A 20,419-nucleotide genomic window follows, 5' to 3' on the forward strand; every position below is an offset into this window, starting at 1 on the left:
TTTTTCCTTCTACTTATTTTGGGTTGAAACTTGTTTTGGGTTTAATTTCCTCCTCTTTCTGTAGCTCTTTAAGTGGAAACTTACATGAAAAATTTTAAACTTTCCTTCTCTTGCAAAACAGGCATTTAAAGCTATAAATTTCCCATTCTACCAGAGGTACAAGGAAGAGCTGGTACCATTCCTTCTGAAACTATTCCAATCAATAGAAAACAAGGGAATCCTCCCTAACTCATTTTATGAGGCCAGCATCATCCTGATACCAAAGGCTGGCAGAGACACAACAAAAAAAGAGAATGTTAGACCAATATCCCTGAAAAACATCAATGTAAAAATCCTCAATACAATACTGGCAAACCGAATTCAGCAGCACATCAAAAAGCTTATCCACCATGATCAAGTGGGCTTCATCCCTGGGATGCAAGGCTGGTTCAACGTACGCCAATCAATAAACATAATCCAGTATATAAACAGAAACAAAGACAAAAACCACATGGTTATCTCAGTAGATGCAGAAAAGGCCTTTGACAAAATTCAACAACCCTTCATGCTAAAAACTCTCAATAAATTAGGTATTGATGGGACGCATCTCAAAATAATAAGAGCCATTTATGACAAACCCACAGCCAATATCATACTGAATGGACAAAAACTGGAAGCATTCCCTTTGAAAACTGGCACAAGACAGGGATGCCCTCTCTCACCACTCCTATTCGACATAGTGTTGGAAGTTCTGGCCAGGGCAATCAGGCAGGAGAAAGAAACAAAGGTATTCAATTAGGAAAAGAGGAAGTCAAATTGTCCCTGTTTGCAGATGACATGATTGTATATTTAGAAAACCCCATCATCTCAGCCCAAAATCTCCTTAAGATGATAAGCAACTTCAGTAAAGTCGGAGGATATAAAAGCAATGTGCAAAAATCACAAGCATTCTTATACACTAGTAACAGACGAACACAGAGCCAAATCATGAGTGAACTCCCATTCACAATTGCTTCAAAGAGAATCAAATACCTAGGAATCCAATTTACAAGGGACGTGAAGGACCTCTTCAAGGAGAACTACAAACCACTGCTCAATGAAATAAAAGAGGACACAAACAAATGGAAGATCATTCCATGCTCATGGATAGGAAGAATCAATATCGTGAAAATGGCCACACTGCCCAAGGTAATTTATAGATTCAATGTCATCCCCATCAAGTTACCAATGACTTTCTTCACAGAATTGGAAAAAACTACTTTAAAGTTCATATGGAACCAAAAAAGACCCAGCATTGCCAAGTCAATCCTAAGCCAAAAGAACAAAGCTGGAGGCATCATGCTACCTGACTTCAAACTATACCACAAGGCTACAGTAACCAAAACAGCATGGTACTGGTACCAAAACAGACATATAGACCAATGGAACAGAACAGAGCCCTCAGAAATAGTACCACACATCTACAACCATCTGATCTTTGACAAACCTGACAAAAACAAGAAATGATTCCCTATTTAACAAATGGTGCTGGGAAAACTGGCTAGCCATATGTAGAAAGCTGAAACTGGATCCCTTCCTTATGTCTTATACAAAAATTAATTCAAGATGGATTAAAGACTTAAATGTTAGACCTAAAACCATAAAAACCCTAGAAGAAAACCTAGGCAATACCATTCAGGACACAGGCATGGGCAAGGACTTCATGACTAAAACACCAAAAGCAATGGCAACCAAAGCCAAAACTGACAAATGGAATCTAATTAAACTAAAGAGCTTCTGCACAGCAAAAGAAACTACCATCAGAGTGAACAGGCAACCTACAGAATGGGAGAAAATTTTTGCAATCCACTCATCTGACAAAGGGCTAATATCCAGAATCTACAAAGAACTCAAACAAATTTACAAGAAAAAATCAAACCCCATCAAAAAGTGGGCGAAGGATATGAACAGACACTTCTCAAAAGAAGACATTTATGCATCCAACAGATACATGAAAAAATGCTCATCATCACTGGCCATTAGAGAAATGCAAATCAAAACCACAATGAGATACCATCTCACACCAGTTAGAATGGTGATCATTAAAAAGTCAGGAAACAACAGGTGCTGGAGAGGATGTGGAGAAATAGGAACACTTTTACACTGTTGGTGGGACTGTAAACTGGTTCAACCATTGTGGAAGACAGTGTGGCAATTCCTCAAGGATCTAGAACTAGAAATACCATTTGACCCAGCCATCCCATTACCGGGTATATACCCAAAGGATTATAAATCATGCTGCTATAAAGACACATGCACACATATGTTTATTGCGGCACTATTCACAATAGCAAAGACTTGGAACCAACCCAAATGTCCATCAATGATAGACTGGATTAAGAAAATGTGGCATATATACATCATGGAATACTATGCAGCCATAAAAAATGATGAGTTCATGTCCTTTGTAGGGACATGGATGAAGCTGGAAACCATCATTCTCAGCAAACTATCGCAAGGACAAAAAACCAAACACCACATGTTCTCACCCATAGGTGGGAATTGAACAATGAGAACACTTGGACACAGGAAGGGGAACATCACACACTGGGGACTGTCGTGGGGTGGGTGGGGGGAGGGATAGCATTAGGAGATATACCTAATGTAAATGACGAGTTAATGGGTGCAGCACACCAACATGGCACATGTATACATATGTCACAAACCTGCACGTTGTGCACATGTACCCTAGAACTTACAGTATAATAATAAAAAAAAATAAAATTTTTTTAACAAACTATAAATTTCCCTCTAAGCACTGCCTTTGCTGTATCTCACAAATTCTGAAGTGTATTTTTATTATTCGACTCAAAATATTTTCTTATTCCCTTATGATTTCCTCTTTCGGCCATGGGTTACAAATGTGCTATTTAATTTCCAAATATTTGAAAATGTTTAAAATATTTTAGTTGTTGATTTTTCACTTAATTCCACAATGGCCACAGAATATACTCTGCAACATAAAAATCTGAATATTTAGTGAGATTTGTTTTATGGCCTAGAATATGTCTACTTTGATGAGCATTCCACATGCACATGAAAAGAATGTTTATTCCACAGTTTTTGAGTATGTCTAGTAAATGTGAATGAGATCAAGTTGGCTGACAGTGTGCTCAGATCTTCTATATCCCAATTGAATTTCTGTCTATTTTATCTATTCATTACTGAGAGAATAGTGACAAAATCTCCAACTAACATTTTCCATTGGTTCTGTCAGATTTTGCCACATACATTTTGAAGCTCTTAGATGAATATGTATTTATGATTACGTCTTCCTAATAAATTCTTTTGTGATTCATAAATGTCCCTCTTTGTCTCTTGTAAAACTCTGTCTTAAACTCCACTTTTTCTGAAATTAATATAGCCATACCACCTTTCTTGATATATACCTGGTATATCGCTTTCCATACTTTTATGTTCAGTTTATGCATGTTTAAAGTACATCTCATAAATAGCGCATACTTGTGTCTTGCATTCTTATCTGATCTCTGACCTTCAATTGGAACATTTTACATTTAATGCTATTTACATTTACATATCATGCAATTATTGCTTTGGTGTGTTTAAGTCTACCACCTTGCTATGTTTTCCATTTGTCCCTTCTGTTTATTTGTTTTGTTGCTTCTTTCATTGGTATTTTATTTCTATTTGTTTCTTAGGGATTTTTTAAATTTTAATGTTCCTCCAGAGCTAACAATGTGTTCTTATCAGAGTTTATTTAGTGTCAAAACTGCACTACTTCACCCTTGACACTACTTCCTTCTTCACACTTCCCACTTGATACTTTTCATTTGGCACATCTGTCCTCACACTTCATTCTTTACATATCACTAACCTAATAGCTTTACAATAGTGTAATTCCATTCATCCACTTCCTCCAACCTTTGTGTTTTTCATATATTTACTTCCACATATATTATAGAGCCCAGAAATTTACATTTTACATAATAAGGCTATTATTCTTGTTCTAAACAGTAACCTTTTCAGGAAATTATGAGGCAATAAAAGTCTTTATATGTACCCATTATTTGCCATTCCTGGCACTACTTTTCTTTCCCCTCTCTGTGGATTTGGTTTCCATTTTGTATCATTCTCCATCAGCCTGAAAATGACCTTTAGCAGTTTTTGGTTTTGCAGGGGCCTGCTGGATCCAACTTCTCTTGGCTTCAATTTATATGAAATAAAGTGTCTTTAAAACCCAAGTTTTTAAGGGGTATTTTCTCTGGATATAAAATTTTGAATTGGCAGGATTCCCTCACCACCCCTTCCCAACTCATCAGCACTTTAAAGACATTTTCATTGTTGTCTGCATTCCACTATTTCTGGTAAGTCAGCATACATTCTTATCATCATTCTCTTGTGTATATCTTTTTTTTCCCCTTCTAACTGCCTTCAAGATTTTTTTGTTTTCAGCGGTCCGACAATGATATGCCTACGTGAGGCTTTCTTGGTATTTATCTTTCACTGAGTTCAGTGATTTTCTTGGACGAGTAAGTAAATGTTTTTTCATCAAATTTGGGAAAATATGGCATTATTTAAATATATATATATATATATGCACACACACACACACACACACATATTTCCTGCCCCATTCTTTGTTCTCTTTTTAGAACTCCCGTAACACATATATTAGACCAGTTGATATTTTCCACATGTTCCTGAGGCTGTGTTTCTTTATCTTCCTTTTGCCATCTTCCATCTGCTGTGAAGCCCATCCAATGAATTTTTCACTTACGTAATTTTCTAAAATTTCCATTTGGTTTCTTTTAATGGTTTTAATTTCTCTCCCATTATTTTCTGTCAATTCAATCAGACATTTTCTTTTAATTCTATAAACATATATTGTCTGTTAGCTGCTTTAAAGTATTTGCTAAATCCAACATTTAGGTCATATCTATTTATTACTTTTTTTCAACAATAGTCCTATAACTTTGCTTGTCTAGTAATTTTCTACTGTGTCCTGGACATTGTTAGTGATACCTTATGGAGACTCTGGATTCTGTTATCTCCTCTCTGAAGCATGTTGATTCTTGTTCTAGTAGGCAGTGCAGTTACTGGCTAGTCACCTTTAAACTGTGTATGTTTTGTCCTGTGCTTTGTTATGGAGGGCACATAGAAGCCCAAGATGTTTCCCAAGCACCTCTGACTTGGCAGAAATCAACCTCCAGAATACGTCTCCCTTGCAGATCTTGTCATGACTTGGTTTCAGGCTTTTTTAGGATGGGTGCAGAGCAGTGGTCTTCAAATGGAGATGATTTTTCTCCCCTGGTGACATTTGGCAATATCCGAAGACATTTTGATTTGTCACAATTGGGGTGGGGAGCACTACAGGCATTTAGGAGGTAGAGGCCAAGGAAGCTGGTAAACATCCTACAACACACAGGATAGCTCCACACAACAAAGAATTATCTGGTTTACAATATCAATAGGGCCAAGATTGAAAAATGCTGGTAAGCCTTACTCCAGGCCACGGTCCTTACTCCTCACTAGGGGATTAACAAGGTGTTAATGAGGCCCTCCTCTACCTGAAAGGAACCTCCAGTGATTTTCAGCACTGCTTGATGTCCAATATCTCTAGTAAATTGCTCTCTGATAGGCCTCATGTAGTCTTGCTCTGCAGATGCTATTTCTTGATGGGAAAGTTTGTAACATCATGTTACAAGGGAATGAGCAGAGCAATAATAATTTTTACAATGTAACCACTTCTGCTTTTAGTGCTAATCATTTGTAGTTCATATCATTTTCGTAATGCAAACCTTCATTTTCTTTTGAGCACTGAACTTAATAAATGTAGGCTCTCTGAAAACCTATCTTCATTATATTTTTATGACATGTATTTGGCAATGTTTACAAGTAATTTTGTTGAGTATTAGATTCTTAAATTCAAAAGGTAGTTTAATCTGAAGATACCAGAAGCTATACTTATACATGCTGGTGATACGCCTGAAATTTTACTTTGTTAAAAATTAATTTACATATATGGATATGAATACTGTTTTTGGCATGGAAACTTGACCCTTTCATTATGTTTCACTAAGCTATACTATTGGCTCTCCTACTAAGGGATTTCAATGACAGCACTTTGTAATTAAGGAATCAATGCATAAGTAATAAAGTAAAAGACTGAAGACAAAAACTTGTTAACTTTCCCAAAGGAGTTTTATGACAAGGTAATGTGAATGAAATAGATACACCACCCTACTTGAATCAAAGAGTATATCAAGGCCCACCGCAGGCATGTTTTGTCTCAAGTGCTACAGAGCTGCGCTACCCCACTGCCTTCTCACCAATGCCAATCTCTCCTCCCTCCTAACACAGTCAGGCCCCAACTTAGGTGCAACCAATAAAGGATACTGCTGTCATCCATCCACTGTCTAATCCATAAACTGAGTTCTTTCACTCCTTCTCTTCATTTTCATAATGTAATACATAATTAAAACTACTATCCTCACACTAGAAATTACACTTCCTCACTTTGTTTGGAATCTACTACCCTACCTCGTAAAACAACTGTTCTGGAGTATTATAAAATCAAGACATTCTGATATGGGTAAGCAGAGATCAAGTAAATGGGCCAATAGTTGGCATAAACAATATGATGGTTATATCTGAATACTGATTTATTTATTGCATTAATTTGACCTTCATGTCTTTACCATACTGTTTTTTTTTTTCTGAGCAGACTACGAAGTTAGATATTCAGGTGACTTTCCATAAGTATTCAGTATTGTTGCCCTTTGTTCTTGTTTGTAAATTCAAGGAAAACAACGCCAATTAGATTTGCATTTAATTTGCTTTGTTCAGTGCAAAATGAAGTATTCAATTTCTACTTGATTAGAACGGCTAAGCTTACCAAGCTAGAAATGCAGAAGGTAATTTCAATATGCATAATCCATACTCAATAAAAGAGAATTAGCTATGTCAAAAATATACATAAATATGAGTAATACTTGAAACCCAGTAAACATGTAAGAAAACTATTTTGCAAAGATAAGTACTCAGTGTTCATCATTTTCATGCTCTCCCATGTTAGGTGGCTGGCTGCAACAGAGCTATATTAATGAGCAGCATCAATGTTATTCTTTTTTTTTTTTTTTGAGAGATCAGTGTTATTCTTTAGGCCGCTATTCATTTTAACTGTGCATATTTAAATGAAGCAAGAGTCAGCAATTTTGTTATAATGAAAATATGGCATCCTATAGCTAAGTATCTTGAATACCTAACCTCTGCTTATTTTACCCTTTTAACTACCACATGATGCTTTGATTTTAAATGAAAAAAATACATCTGTTTTCCAAAAAAGATTACAAAGTGAGTACTTTGTTTTAGGGTTCATATTTATTTTCCAATTACTTTTATTGATCTTACAGAATAGTGTCTTGGTCTCTCTACTGCATTCAACAACACCAAAAATCTACAATGCTGGTGTCAACAGCAATAATTACTGAAAATTGAGCAAGCAATTTACAACTATCCACAATTATGGAAAATGGATTCAAAAGGCATCTGCTGCAATAACAATAGTATTTATGTGTGTTAAGACACAAAAAGCCAACATAACTTTAGTACCTCAGGCATTTTTCTAATTGTGATATTTATACAAATTTTGGAAATTGATGAGTACACTGACCAGTCACCAATAATCATGAAAAAGAAAATACATATAAGTGCCTATTTAGCTAATACTGTGTTTAACTCTAGCTTGACATTGTGTGATACTGTAATCCCTTTCAAAGCATTGGAAATCAGTCACATTTGCCTCAAGCTTTTTTTTAAAACAGAAGAATAATCTGATGAAGATGCCCTTATTTCAGAAACCGAGGTCATTACTATCTTTGCTTGAAACATTTTAGAAGAGTTGCTGAACAAAAAGAACACTCAATCTTAGGCTACTGGATAAACAGCGACATCTAGTGGTCATTGTATCCCTAAACAAACACCTTAAAAGCATAAACTCAAGTATCCATGAAATATATGAAATTGCCACTATCTTTAACGTATTTCCAAAGAAACTGTATAAGGAAATTATAAACACATTCTAGAAAGATTCCCTATGATTCAGGAATAATATAAATTGAAGGAAAAGTTAACCATGGGCTTCTAATTTTTATTCTTAACAACCTTTTCATAGGTAAATATCCTTCAGAGGTTTTTATAAAAATCCAATTCTTATTTCTTCACGACTCAGTTCTTGTTTCTAACAGAGTGACATAAAGAACTCAAACACTATGAACTAATGAATAATAACTTCTATGGCTCTAATGAATACATGGATTGGTATGTCCCAGCAACAGATTCAGACACTCCATATGACAACACACTCATGTGCAAATTTTAAACGTTATAAAAGCTGCTACTCAATTATTGTTTGACTGAGTTTACTCTGGAGGTTTTATTAATTTTTTGTAAATCGGGAACATATAGTTCATCAAGGTTTTCTAATATAACTAGGTCATGAAATGGAATTACAGCATCAAAATAGAATTAAAAAATCATTTTGCCATCAAAAAGTCATTGTTTCCTAGGTATGACTTTCCTATTAATGATAAAGTTAGTACATTCTTTGGCTATTGTTGTTCACTGGGACCTCGGCACATCAGCTCTATGCCTGCTACCCACCAGACACTGGAAATGGCTTCTAAGGCCTTCATGGCCAGCTCCAGGCAAACTGTCTTCCTGTCACCATGAAAGACTTTTTCTGAGCACAAACCATTTGTTGCAGTTCCAAGGTTATTCATGGGACACACCAAGACTGTCCCTTCCACATGAACTGAGGTATCCCCCCCAAATCCCTTAAACATACATCAGTGAATACAGGTATGCATCACTATCTACCCATTTAATTCATCTTCCCTAGATTAACTGCCAAGTGCTAACACTAGACCTTTCTAACAAGTCTTTGTTGATGATCATAAACAGATGAAAGATCTGGACAACAATTTTTGTGTTTACAGACCAGCCTCCCCAAATGAAGAATGAACATATTTGGCGCTCCCAGATCATCAAAATACCCACTACCCAGCCAATACCCAGACATGCTAGTGATTAGCTGGGACATTCACCTAAATGCCACTTATGTGTATGAAGAGGGCTATAGATGCCACCCTTTCTACCTCCCACTGACTGGACATGACCATCCAGAGGAATGGTATCTCACAGGCACCATCTAAAACAGTAAGGAACCATTACCACTTGGTAATTCAAATTGCGGACCATCTGAAATGGTAAGGAATCATCTTAATATCACTTAAGACTTTTACAGAAATGCTAGGCAGATGTGTTCCAACGAGCATCAAATTTCTAGTATACAAGCACTTAATCTTACTAAAGCAATGTGTGTGATTCATAAGCATTTAAAATTAACACTGAGGTCAAAGTATACATATAAAGCCTGGGGTTCTCTCCAGCCCACTATCCCCAGTGATTCCCTAGTCCTCTCCTAAGAGTTCTCAATTACAGAAGTGTATGTGTGGGCAGTAGCCACAAGTAACTAAATGTGAGGTTTACCAATCAGACAGGCAGCCATGAATGTTGGAGGCACCCGAAGCTTACTTTCTATTGCTCTACCCTATACAGACTTCATTGTCTCATTTTTCCTTCTCTTATCTCTTTGCCTTCCTATTTCTGCCTGGAGCTGGCAGTTGTAGAATAAAGCAATTTTGTGTCCTATTGCTACCTGAACCCCTGTGTTGTGTAACAAAGATGACTTCTGAATTTTAGGAAAAAATACTGCTAACTACTCAATAAGACAGACTCAGAGAGCCATGGGCAATCACAGGGTCTAGCTAAATGCTTGGATGAGCTGCCACGACAAGATCCCAACAAACCTAGAAATAATTTGGTCTGGGTCTAAATGCTAATATCATGCTGCCAAGCCTCTTTCTGAAAAGCATAAAAGCAAAATATCCCACTCCTGCAAGCAAACCAACCACAAGGGTCGTGCCAAGAACTTTTGGGGCCCTTTTCTTGGCCACCCGGAATGCTGTTGGCAGCACTGCAGAGATTAATATATTGTTGACATGTCCTAAAACCTTGTTAAATGTTTTTCTCTTCAAGACACGCTCGTAATAGGTTTCCAAGTTTGGTCGCTTTCCGTTTCCCCAGTTTCTCCTTGCAAACCCCAGGAACTTCAGTCGATGCAATGTGACAGCGAGTGAGACGTCTGCCAGGGTGAAGGATTCACCGCAGAGCCAAGGTTGCTGGCCCTCTTCTGATTAGAGAAAGGGACATAGAGAATTAGAGGCAAGCACTCTACAGACAGACTCCAGCTGGTATCAGTGGTCTCAGCCTTAAGGGTGAGTGTGAGTACAGCAAAAGATGAAGGCCATTATATACTTATTTTCTTGACAGCCACACTCAGAGAATAATTTCATGCTTTAAAAAAAAAGTCCATGCAAATGTATCCTAGGCCAAAGGAGACTTGCTTCACGTCTGTCAGCCATCCAGGTCCCTATGTAAGATTGCAGCCACTTGAGCTTATCACTTTGTAAAGGACACTAAGGGGTTGGGAGCCTCCAAGCTAGTTAAAAGAAACTTCCTTCTGGTTTATAAAAGCAGTTCTGCTTTAGAAAAATCCATAAAGCTGAGTCTGAAACATCACTCAGTGGCTACTGCTCTTAGTCATTTAAAGCAGAAGAGCTTTTGTGACAGGTAACATAGTCTTCAACTCTAGTCGGAGTAGCATAAATGGCCCATGTGTATACACCTATGGCTTAACCCTGAAGCCAGTTCACTGGCATGCTTACCAGCCAGTCTACAGATGCCCACGTGCTGGTCCTTATTACACTTTAGATTGGAGGCTGTCTCCCTGCCTAAGGAAAAAACTAGAGGGAACATTCAAGCAATTACTCAAGTTATTCAACCAAACTAACTACTGTAATTACAAATTTGTAAAACAGGTAAAAATCTCCCAAGCATAATTTAAATTATGCAGAAAAATCCTTCATGTAGATGCAGATTGAGTTACAATTAGACACCTGGGTTTTTCTGGGTGCAATATCATTATTGCTATCATAATTAAAACTGCCCGTGAATAACAACAATGAAAAGCAGATTACAGAACGTTTTTGGTGAGACCTAAGAATGTTCCCATGAATAATACTGATGTTGAAAAGAGAAAAAGAATATAAATGAGAACCTACCTGGGGTTTCTTCATTTCTTCTTTGCAATTCAGTTTCAACCTGATCCAAGACTTTCTCCAACTCATCAAGAATTTTCTTCAAATACTTGACATTGTCATGATCAAGCAGCTTTGACTAATTAACCACCAAAAAAAGAAATCAAACAGATTATTTGCACCTTTAAAAAAAAATAAATCTAGGTAAAGCAGATACAAACTCTTACAGAGTTCAGCCTATTTTAGACGAGAAGAAATAGAAAAACTCAGCAAAAAAAAAAAAAAAAAAAAAGACAGAGAGAGAGCTAAGTTGAAGGGAAATATCCCAGCTGTGAAAATGACCCAGGAGCAGACCCACCACTCACTGGCAGCTCCTATGAGGCCAGATGACCACAGAAGGCAAAGAAAGGGAGGGACACGAAGAGCCATCTGCCAAGCCCAACTCAGGAAAAGAACTCTAGCAGCCGTAATTGAAAGAGTAGCTGAAGGGTCAGGGATGAGAAAGAAGTCCAAGTGAAGGAGTTAAACGGCGAGTGGAGAGTCAGTCAAGTGACTGTGAGTGCAGGTGTTTCTTCTGAGGAGCTCATTTAGCTATGATAGGATAATGGAAGGTGGGAAGTTGGGGAGGGTTGGGAGTGCTGCTGTTTTCTACACTTTTAATATGAGAGAAGCTTGCAATAGTTGCTGGGCCCGGGGAAGGAATCAACAGAAGGAGAAAGGCTGACCATAAAGCACACTCCTCAGGGGGCAAAGCAAGTCAGAGCGACACATGGAGGGATGTAGGTCTAGCGAGGACTTCCAGTGGTGGAATACCTGAAATGACAGATTCTAGAATATGTTATGAACTTCCTTTGCATTTCATGACTTTTTTGGCAACGAGCATGCTCAATATCTGCTTGTTAAGCACTTGTCATCAAGTTTCAATATCAAGTCTAATAAAAAATTCTTTCTAAAAGGAGAACATAAGCCAAAGGTAACATGTGTACTGGTGAATTGCAATATTTAAAGGAAGATATTCTAGAAATAGTGGTACTTTACAAAAAGTAGAACATTTACTCCGTGCAGTGTATGTCAACTGAGGACAGCTGATTGGCTTACTTTAAGTCGTTTCTGTTTTGCAATGTATGCTTCTTGTAAATCTGGGTTTTCTTCAGCAAGTTTCTTCAGCTCAGACTCTGTGTTTCCAATTTGGCCTGATAATAAAAACATTTTGGAAACAGAAAATTATTTTCTCCCTTCTACACCAGTAACAAGGAGAAGCAGAGAAACTCAATGACAAGAGCACGAGCTCTGGGGCTCATGCCCTGCTTCTCTGCCTTGGGCTTACCCTGTCTATGCCTCAGTTTCCTCACCTTTCAAATGGAACCACAAGAGTATCTGCCGTCTGGGCGCGGTGGCTCACACCTGTAATCCCAGCACTTTGGGAGGCTGAGGCGGGAGGATCAGGAGGTCAAGAGATCGAGACCATCTTGGCCAACATGGTGAAACCCCGTCTCTACTAAAAATACAAAAATTGGCTGGGCGTGGTGGCACGTGCCTGTCATCCCAGCTACTCGGGAGGCTGAGGCAAGAGAATCACTTGAACTCAGGAAGCAGAGGTTGCAGTGAGCCGAGATGGTGCCACTGCACGCCAGCATGGAAACAGAGCGAGACTCCATCCAGAAAAAAAGAAAAGAAAGAAAAGAAAAAAAAAAGAATATCTGCCATGCAGGGTGAAGACTAAATGAGAAGCTTCATGGGAAGCACTTAGAGCTAGGCCCAGCACTTTACAGTGCTCAGTGCAGGCTTGCTGCTCCGCCTTCCTCTACCTTTCAAGCTTTCTATAATGAACTCCTATATGAAGGGAGGAAAAAGCCTTATTTTTAAAAAATATTAACTATAGGTCATAGAATTATAGTCAAAACTCTTGTTTCAAATACTATAAAGGGTATTTATGAAGAGGAGGAGGAATAAGAGGAAAGAGAAGCAGGAAGAGAGGGCAGTGGAGAAAAAGGAAGAGAAGGGAGAAAAGGGAAGAGATGAAAAGGGAGGGGAGAGGAGAGGAAAAGGAGGGGTATCAAAAAGGAAAAAAAGAATAATAAGAATAATAAAGGTGAGTATCATATAATGGGGAAAACATGGTTTCTGGATTTAGAAGATCTGAGTTTGAGTGTTTCTGATCAACATTCCCAAAGTGTGACCACTGCCACGATCCTTTCCCTTCTTATCCCCAATTATCTCTGCTATAAAGCACACCTCCTGCTCCACAGATCATGCACTGACTATTCTCATGACAGGAGGAAGGCAGAAAGCTGGATGTCACAACTCAATCCCAATAAATCTCCTATCACTGAACATAGAGACAGAGTAATAGTTAGACACCCTCTAGTCCAGTTTCCTCAAATAACGAAACAACAATTAAGGACCAGTAACATGAACTCACTGCCCATAATCCTAGGCAGATCCCAGGTTTTCAGATTCCTAGTCCATCTGTTCATGAGAACATGTTATATTCTTTACTCTTCCATAATCCACTCTTCTGAGTTTTACCCAAGCTTGGCCCTCAAAGCCAAGAGCTGATAAATCAGGTCCTATAGACAATAAATGTCCAATTGAGCAAGTGAAGCACAGATTAATCCGACTGGTTCATGGATCGATCCATAACATGCACATCCATGAAGCAAACTCAAAAACCCTATTCCCAATCTTCTTTTAGTGACCATGAGACATGCTAGGTCTCAAAATGAATTAAAAGAAAGTGTCAGACAGAATTCCAGGTCTTTAAAATGTTTACATACTACGAATCCTTGTAGTTGCATAAGCCGGGATCATGGAGTCCACAGTTAACTCAGGATGTAAAATGCAGCCATGTGTATAGGCATCCATTGGCAAGGAGTCAAGCAGCTCTCGGTAATGTTGTACCCGTGGGTAATACATGCTTTCTTTATCAGGCATTAACCTGGGTGTTCTTTCTAAAATACACACACACAAATATTGAAGAAAAAGTTACAAATGAGTTGTTACACTCAAAAGCAAACAAAAACACTATCCACTCATCATTAACATTTTCAACATACCTGTATATTCAAAAAATACTGTCTCCTCACCTCAGACATTCAAAGTTTGAAATGGCCTGATGCACCAGACAAGATCCCAAACCACAATCACATTGGTATTCTCTCATTTCTTCACCTTGCAAACTGCACTCAGCCCTCAAGGCCCAGTTATTTATGCCATTTATTCCATGAAGCATTCCCTAACCTCCTACAACTGCCAACATCTGACTGGCTCACATGTGCCGTCTTCTATACATCCATAACACATTACACACACTCTGTTACAGCCCTTATCACACTGTAATTCATTGCATCTTTTTTCCCCATGACTGTCTTCAGGGAAAGGAACCTGCAATCCAGAGTCTAGCACAGTTCTCCGCACACTTTAGGCCCTCAATAAAGTTCGGTTAATTGAATGAGGACTCATTATGGAAAGATAATCAGGGGCTACTCTTTTCTAGGTGCCAACCAACATCAAGAGTGACCCTACTGACACATGTGAATGTGAATGACAATCTATATGGAACAGGAAAGGCCTTTGCTCAAATATCGCAGGTGCACTTTCCCCAGGAATTTCTAACAATTATCTCTGGAAAGTGCGTTCTACATACATCCTTATTTGCTAGTTAAAATCCAAACTGTAGAGTCCTTGAGGGCAGGGACCATGTACTGCTCTCTGTTAAATCCCCAGTGCCTAGTATAATGTTTGACATGTAGTAGGTGTTTAATAAATTACAATGAATACATTCCAAAATTTCCAGTTATTATATAGATTACTTGAGCTGGAGAAGTGCTGCAGGAGTTAACATGTACACTCAGATACAAGGGCTGAAAATTTCTCCCAAGATCCCACAGCTAATTAGAGGCAGAGCTAGAACTAAAATCATCTGATTCCTAATGTAATGTTCTCTTTGATTATACCATCATAACATTTTCAAAGGATTTTCATTTCATAGACTATCGAAAAAGAATAAAAGTGAAGGATGCAACCCAAAGGTCAGGGCTATGTCCCTTCAGAATCTCTTCCTATCTCTGGCTGTCAAACTGTCCCTAAAAAATGTCAGGTCTAATAACTATCACAATTTCAAAATATTAAGATATCTGCAATAACTTAACCATGAACATATCTGTGAGTTCTATTGGTTATCAAAGCCAGAAGCACTTCTGATATTGCCATGGATTGTGCCTACATTGCTAATGGAAGGAAATAATTCCTTTAAATAGAGATACAATTATTCCCTATCCAAGATCTCAAATCTCCTGAATTCTATTCATAAACCCCTAAGTGCAACAGTTCTCACACTATGGTCTGAGGATCCCTGGGTTTTCCTAAAACACGTTTGGGGGATCTACAAAGATATTTTTATAGAAATACTAAGATGTTAATTACTTTTTCACTTATTCTCTCTCAAGTGTACAGTAGAAGTTTCCAGAGGCTACAGGAAACATGACTCTATCACTCTGACAGCTAGTGGGATTGTGCTTAACTAGGCTAATATTTTAAGTTTTCTCAGTTTTGCTTTCTAAATGGTAAATATTGATAGCTATGATCCACATAAACAAATGCTCTCTAGTATCCTCAAAGACAAAGGGGTATAGAGACCAAAAAGTTTAAGAACTAATGCTTTAGGGGTCCAAGAACCTCAGGCTAATAACCCTAAATAGTACATTTTCAAATGCTTCCCAAAAGGTCCAAGTAATGGCTAGTGGCTCTGGCTGCTTTCTGGTGCTGGGCCCTGGGGCTTCTCTCCAGAAGAGCATACCATTTCCTTCCTAGGAAAGTGAATGAGAGCAGGAAAAACAATGTCTAATTGCTTTCTGGGGAAGATCCATCAGGCCAAGCCCAAATTCTTCAAGGAGGACAAATGTTTAAATCCATGAAAAGAATTTTCTTCTACTCAGTGTGCCGTTACTGTCTAACCATTTCCTGAAGCACTCTGTCAGAGCATGAGATACCCACTGAACCCAAGTTATCTCCCCATCTCTCTTTGTGCGCGTCAAGCATGCCCTCTCCAGTATCACAGGGGCACTGCGCTGCCATCCTCCTCACACTGAAGCACAACAGTATCTGCTGCTTCTGATAAAAGAGTTTTTCAAAGGACAACTGGGAATTTCCTTTGAATTATAGAGGAGATCTTCCCTCTCAATCCCATCCTATTTTATTTTCCAGTTCTTCTGTAGAATACCTTTATCAAAATACCAAAAGCAACAATTTTTTTCTCAGTAATGTACCTCAATCAGGAGTGGGAAAGCAACATAAGGCATAGCGGGGCAGGACAGAGAATTAGGGAGTTTTAAGAAGCAGGCAATGAGAGGAGGTCCCAGCATTGGGGAGTGGGATTGCAATAGTGGAAATGAGGCTTGGTATTAAGCTGGAAGAACAAATAAGTTGGCACAAGATCCGACTTGCTGGAAGAACTGAGTAGGGGAAAAGTTTTATATTACACATAAATTTAGGCAGCAAATTATAAACCAGCAGATAGACATAAAGCAGAAAGATTTGATAAACAGCAGAGGAAACCAAAAGAAGCAAAAAATAAAATCAGAAAGAAACAATAAAAGCATTCTGCAGCCATGTAATGGAGATAAATGGGCCTCTACACTCTCAAGTCCCTGTAATGCTGAGTAAAATAACAATGGCTCTGAGCCATTTTTTTAAATTACATTTGGTTTTCCCAAGAGTAAAACATAAAAAGAAATTAGGGGCTTAAAGGCATAAGTTTTCATTATTTTACAAAATTCACTACTCTGGTTACCCATCTTTCCTAGTAAAGGCAGATAAAGGAGGCATTATTATGCCTTGTTTTCAAGAAAGACTCCCCTAGGTCTAGTTGTACAACTTTCAAGTCTCCCTTACTGCTAGCTCAATGGAAACAGATTAGATTTCATTCCTCACTCTAGCCCTTTGCTGTTTATTCTACTTAGACTGTATAGTGATTGCATCAGTATATAATATGCATAACACAGCTGAACAATATTGTACCCTTCAACTAGTCACACACTAGGCTATTTTAAAAAAATACAATAATGGGCTGGGCACGGTGGCTCATGCCTGTAATCCCAGCACTTTGGGAGGCCAAGGCAGGCAGATCACGAGGTCAGGAGACCATCCTGGCCAACATGGTGAAACCCCGTCTCTACTAAAATACAAAAAATTAGCCGGGCGTGGTGGTGCGCGCCTATAGTCCCAGCTACTCGGGAGGCTGAGGCAGCCGAATCGCTTGAACCCAGGAGGTGGAGGTTGCAGGGAGCCGAGATCGCGCCACTGCACTCCAGCCTGGTGACAGAGCGAGACTCCGTCTCAAAAAAAAAAAAAAAAAAAAAAAATATATATATATATATATATACATACACACACACACACACACACACACACACACACACACAAAATAATGTTAAACAATTAAGTTATGACCTGAGGCAAAAGATATGGTTGCAAACTGATTGATTACAATTCAATGCTGTCATAACTCTTGAACTAGAAAGAGCAAATCTAAATACAGATAAGAAAAAAAAACAAAAAGACCTGGTGTCAAATTATATCAGTTCACTGTACGCATCCAGGATTTTGAGACAAATTTATAGCATTATTGTCAATAAATTTTATGTACTATACATTAAATGTTTAACTACTTTTAACTGGTATTATAGTTAAGACTTTTAACAGAAACATTTTTAATGATGGAAGCAAAAATTCCTTTATCAGACAGTTTGTTCCAATTGTTAGATACACATTATACAGAAAGAGGGCCTCTGAATTTTAATACCCCCAACCTGTCTGCTAAAATTGGACAAATCACAAAGAGAAAAAAAGTTACTTTTTAAAGCAACTTTTACTGACACAATAATTAAAGACTGATATTCTTTTCCATGCCATATGGTATATTTTCTCCACATTTTGTGCTAATCTGCAATTTCAGTATATGTGCTAAAAGGCCTATATTCAACTATATACAAGAGCCTTTTCTTGATGAACACAAATATAAATATTAATTGGTAATTCCTTAAATAACTATTTTTAATATAACAGTGACATCAGAATTAAGGTTCTTTTTTAAATGTTACATTTGATGAAATTCAAATGTAACATTTAAATGTATTTTATAAATAACATTGTATCTATAAATTTAGATACCCTAATAAGATTTATGTGATTTTAGTATCATACTAGAATAGTTTATTCCCAAACTAAATTCTATTTCCTAAGAATAAATTATATATCTAGACATAAGACATGAACGTGATGTTCAGAGAACTGTTACATTAAATCACAAAAATCCATTATCCTTGATTCCAGGTTACCAGAGTTATTTGGTAGTAATACATATGTTCTAGTATTTTATAGTTATTTCATATAATTTTGATTAGTAGCCAAGTTAAATTTTATTTAAAGAGGTTATGAGTACAATAGCTAGATTGAAAAATCCATATGTGTGTGTACATTCACCTTGTCACATCCATTCTTCCTCAGTTTACCTAGTTTGCTTACTCTCATACCTTATCTAGCTTAATCAATTGCTTGCTGTAAAATAACTATTCCTCACCACATGCTCAGAGTTAAAGAGTATCATGTACATGAAAGAGTCTATAAAACTGTACAGTAATAGCAAGTATATATGTTAAGGACAGATTTGGAATTATCCGCAAACTTACAGAAAGAAATTATCTTTGAAGACTAGCAAGCTGCTAATGATTTCGGATCTTTAAAATATCTCTGAAGTATCCCAGGACCCTATACCCAATTAATACCCAATAAATGGTTACTTAAAGAATAAATGAAGAGATAGCTCTTGGCCAGCTCTTAGTTTGGCAGTCAGGAGCATCATTCGTGTCTATACCATTCTTCTGTATGACTGCTTTCCAAAAAAAAAAAAAAAATCAAACACAGCCATTATCCAACAGATATTCACTATTTCAGGCTATGACTTGAAAAGGGTGACCTCAGCTACCAAACTACCAATTATTTAATGAACTATCCCAAAAGTACAAGGATAGAAATATGTAAATGTAAACAAAAAAGTTGAAAAATGTTTCTAGATCAGCAAGTCATCATATTTCGCATAATGCCCACTGGATCGATAACAAGGGACAGAAAATAACAGTGAAGGACATACTGGTTCACTACATTCTGTTCTTTAGAGGAATGGCTACACTTACAGTCTCCTGTCATGACCATGGGCGACTGCACACCTCATGAAATCCATCCACTTATTCTATCTCATCAACATTCCTCAAAGTTACATGCATAATTGGACAAAATGTTAACTATTCCAAACAGCTCAGAATGCAGAGGGTTACAACTCACCCTGTTCTCAACAAAATTTACAGTTTTCAAAGAACCTGAAATCACACTAGCCATTTGTTTTAACATTGGTAGCTTACTATCTATTAACCAGGTTCCCCATTCTTTTGGAATGCAGCTGGTTTTTTAAAACAAAAGTCTCATGCCTATTTTCCTCATAGCCATTTTACATTTAGCCTTGTTAAACTTTATCTTATTTTTCCATTTTGTTGTATTTCCATAAGAAATATTTTATAAGCTAGTCATCATTTTGACTATTTACCTTTTCTGTCATTCACAAATGTAATCGTATTTCTTCCATGTCTATTCAAATCATTGATTTGTTAGGCTCAAGTCAAAACAGAAGCCTACAAGAACATTACAAGGGATCCCTGTACAGGCTAACATCTGTTTCAATAATTCATTCATTTTAATCATTCAAAATATTTATTAAGTACCTATTAAGAAACATTCACTGTATAAGGCATTGGGGATAGTTTTTCATAAGATACACTATTCCCAACCTCGTGGTACTTACAGTGGTGTACAATTCAAACATTTAAAATAAAGTATAAAAACAATTATAAGTAAAATGAGAGTCTATAGTTGAGGTAATCTGGTATGAGAAATCTATAAAGTAATATTCTTTAATATGGTAGTTTATTCATCTGCAAATGTGTGTTACAATCTTCTAGCTATATTTGCTCCTTTATTCCACAAGGGTATATGTAACGTAATCGCAAATGTTCTACTTAAATCAAGATATACTGTATCTAGAACCATGCCTGGCACATAATAGACAGTTTTTTAAAAGTGTTAGGGACATTCTCCAGCAGTGTAAAACTTAAACTGGTTCCTTTCACTGAGATACACAAAAATTTTAAACATATTTAAATAACTATTCACAATCTATTCTTGATTTCCACCAGATTTAAAGACAGTAATTTACACCAGTGCTTACTTAA

The 20,419-nt window shown here is 37.3% G+C and overlaps 1 protein-coding gene across 4 annotated transcripts in view; it reads right to left on the minus strand.

Annotated features, from left to right (window-relative positions):
* Nucleotides 1–7,340: 7,340 nt before the first annotated feature.
* The window catches only part of GDAP1 (ganglioside induced differentiation associated protein 1), a 46,138-nt gene continuing 33,059 nt past the window's right edge, over nucleotides 7,341–20,419 (minus strand). For all 4 annotated transcript variants that reach the window (XM_055349725.2, XM_055349726.2, XM_004047163.5 and 1 more), the window contains 4 exons: nucleotides 13,916–14,089; nucleotides 12,237–12,331; nucleotides 11,163–11,277; nucleotides 7,341–10,231 (listed from right to left, as the gene is read on the minus strand). In XM_055349725.2, the coding sequence (XP_055205700.2) occupies nucleotides 9,849–10,231; nucleotides 11,163–11,277; nucleotides 12,237–12,331; nucleotides 13,916–14,072 (750 nt within the window). In that variant the 5' untranslated portion in view covers nucleotides 14,073–14,089 and the 3' untranslated portion in view covers nucleotides 7,341–9,848. The remainder of the gene's footprint in view (nucleotides 10,232–11,162; nucleotides 11,278–12,236; nucleotides 12,332–13,915; nucleotides 14,090–20,419) is intronic.

The sequence above is a fragment of the Gorilla gorilla genome, chromosome 7 (assembly GCF_029281585.2).
Source record: "Gorilla gorilla gorilla isolate KB3781 chromosome 7, NHGRI_mGorGor1-v2.1_pri, whole genome shotgun sequence".
Classification (NCBI taxonomy): domain Eukaryota; kingdom Metazoa; phylum Chordata; class Mammalia; order Primates; family Hominidae; genus Gorilla; species Gorilla gorilla.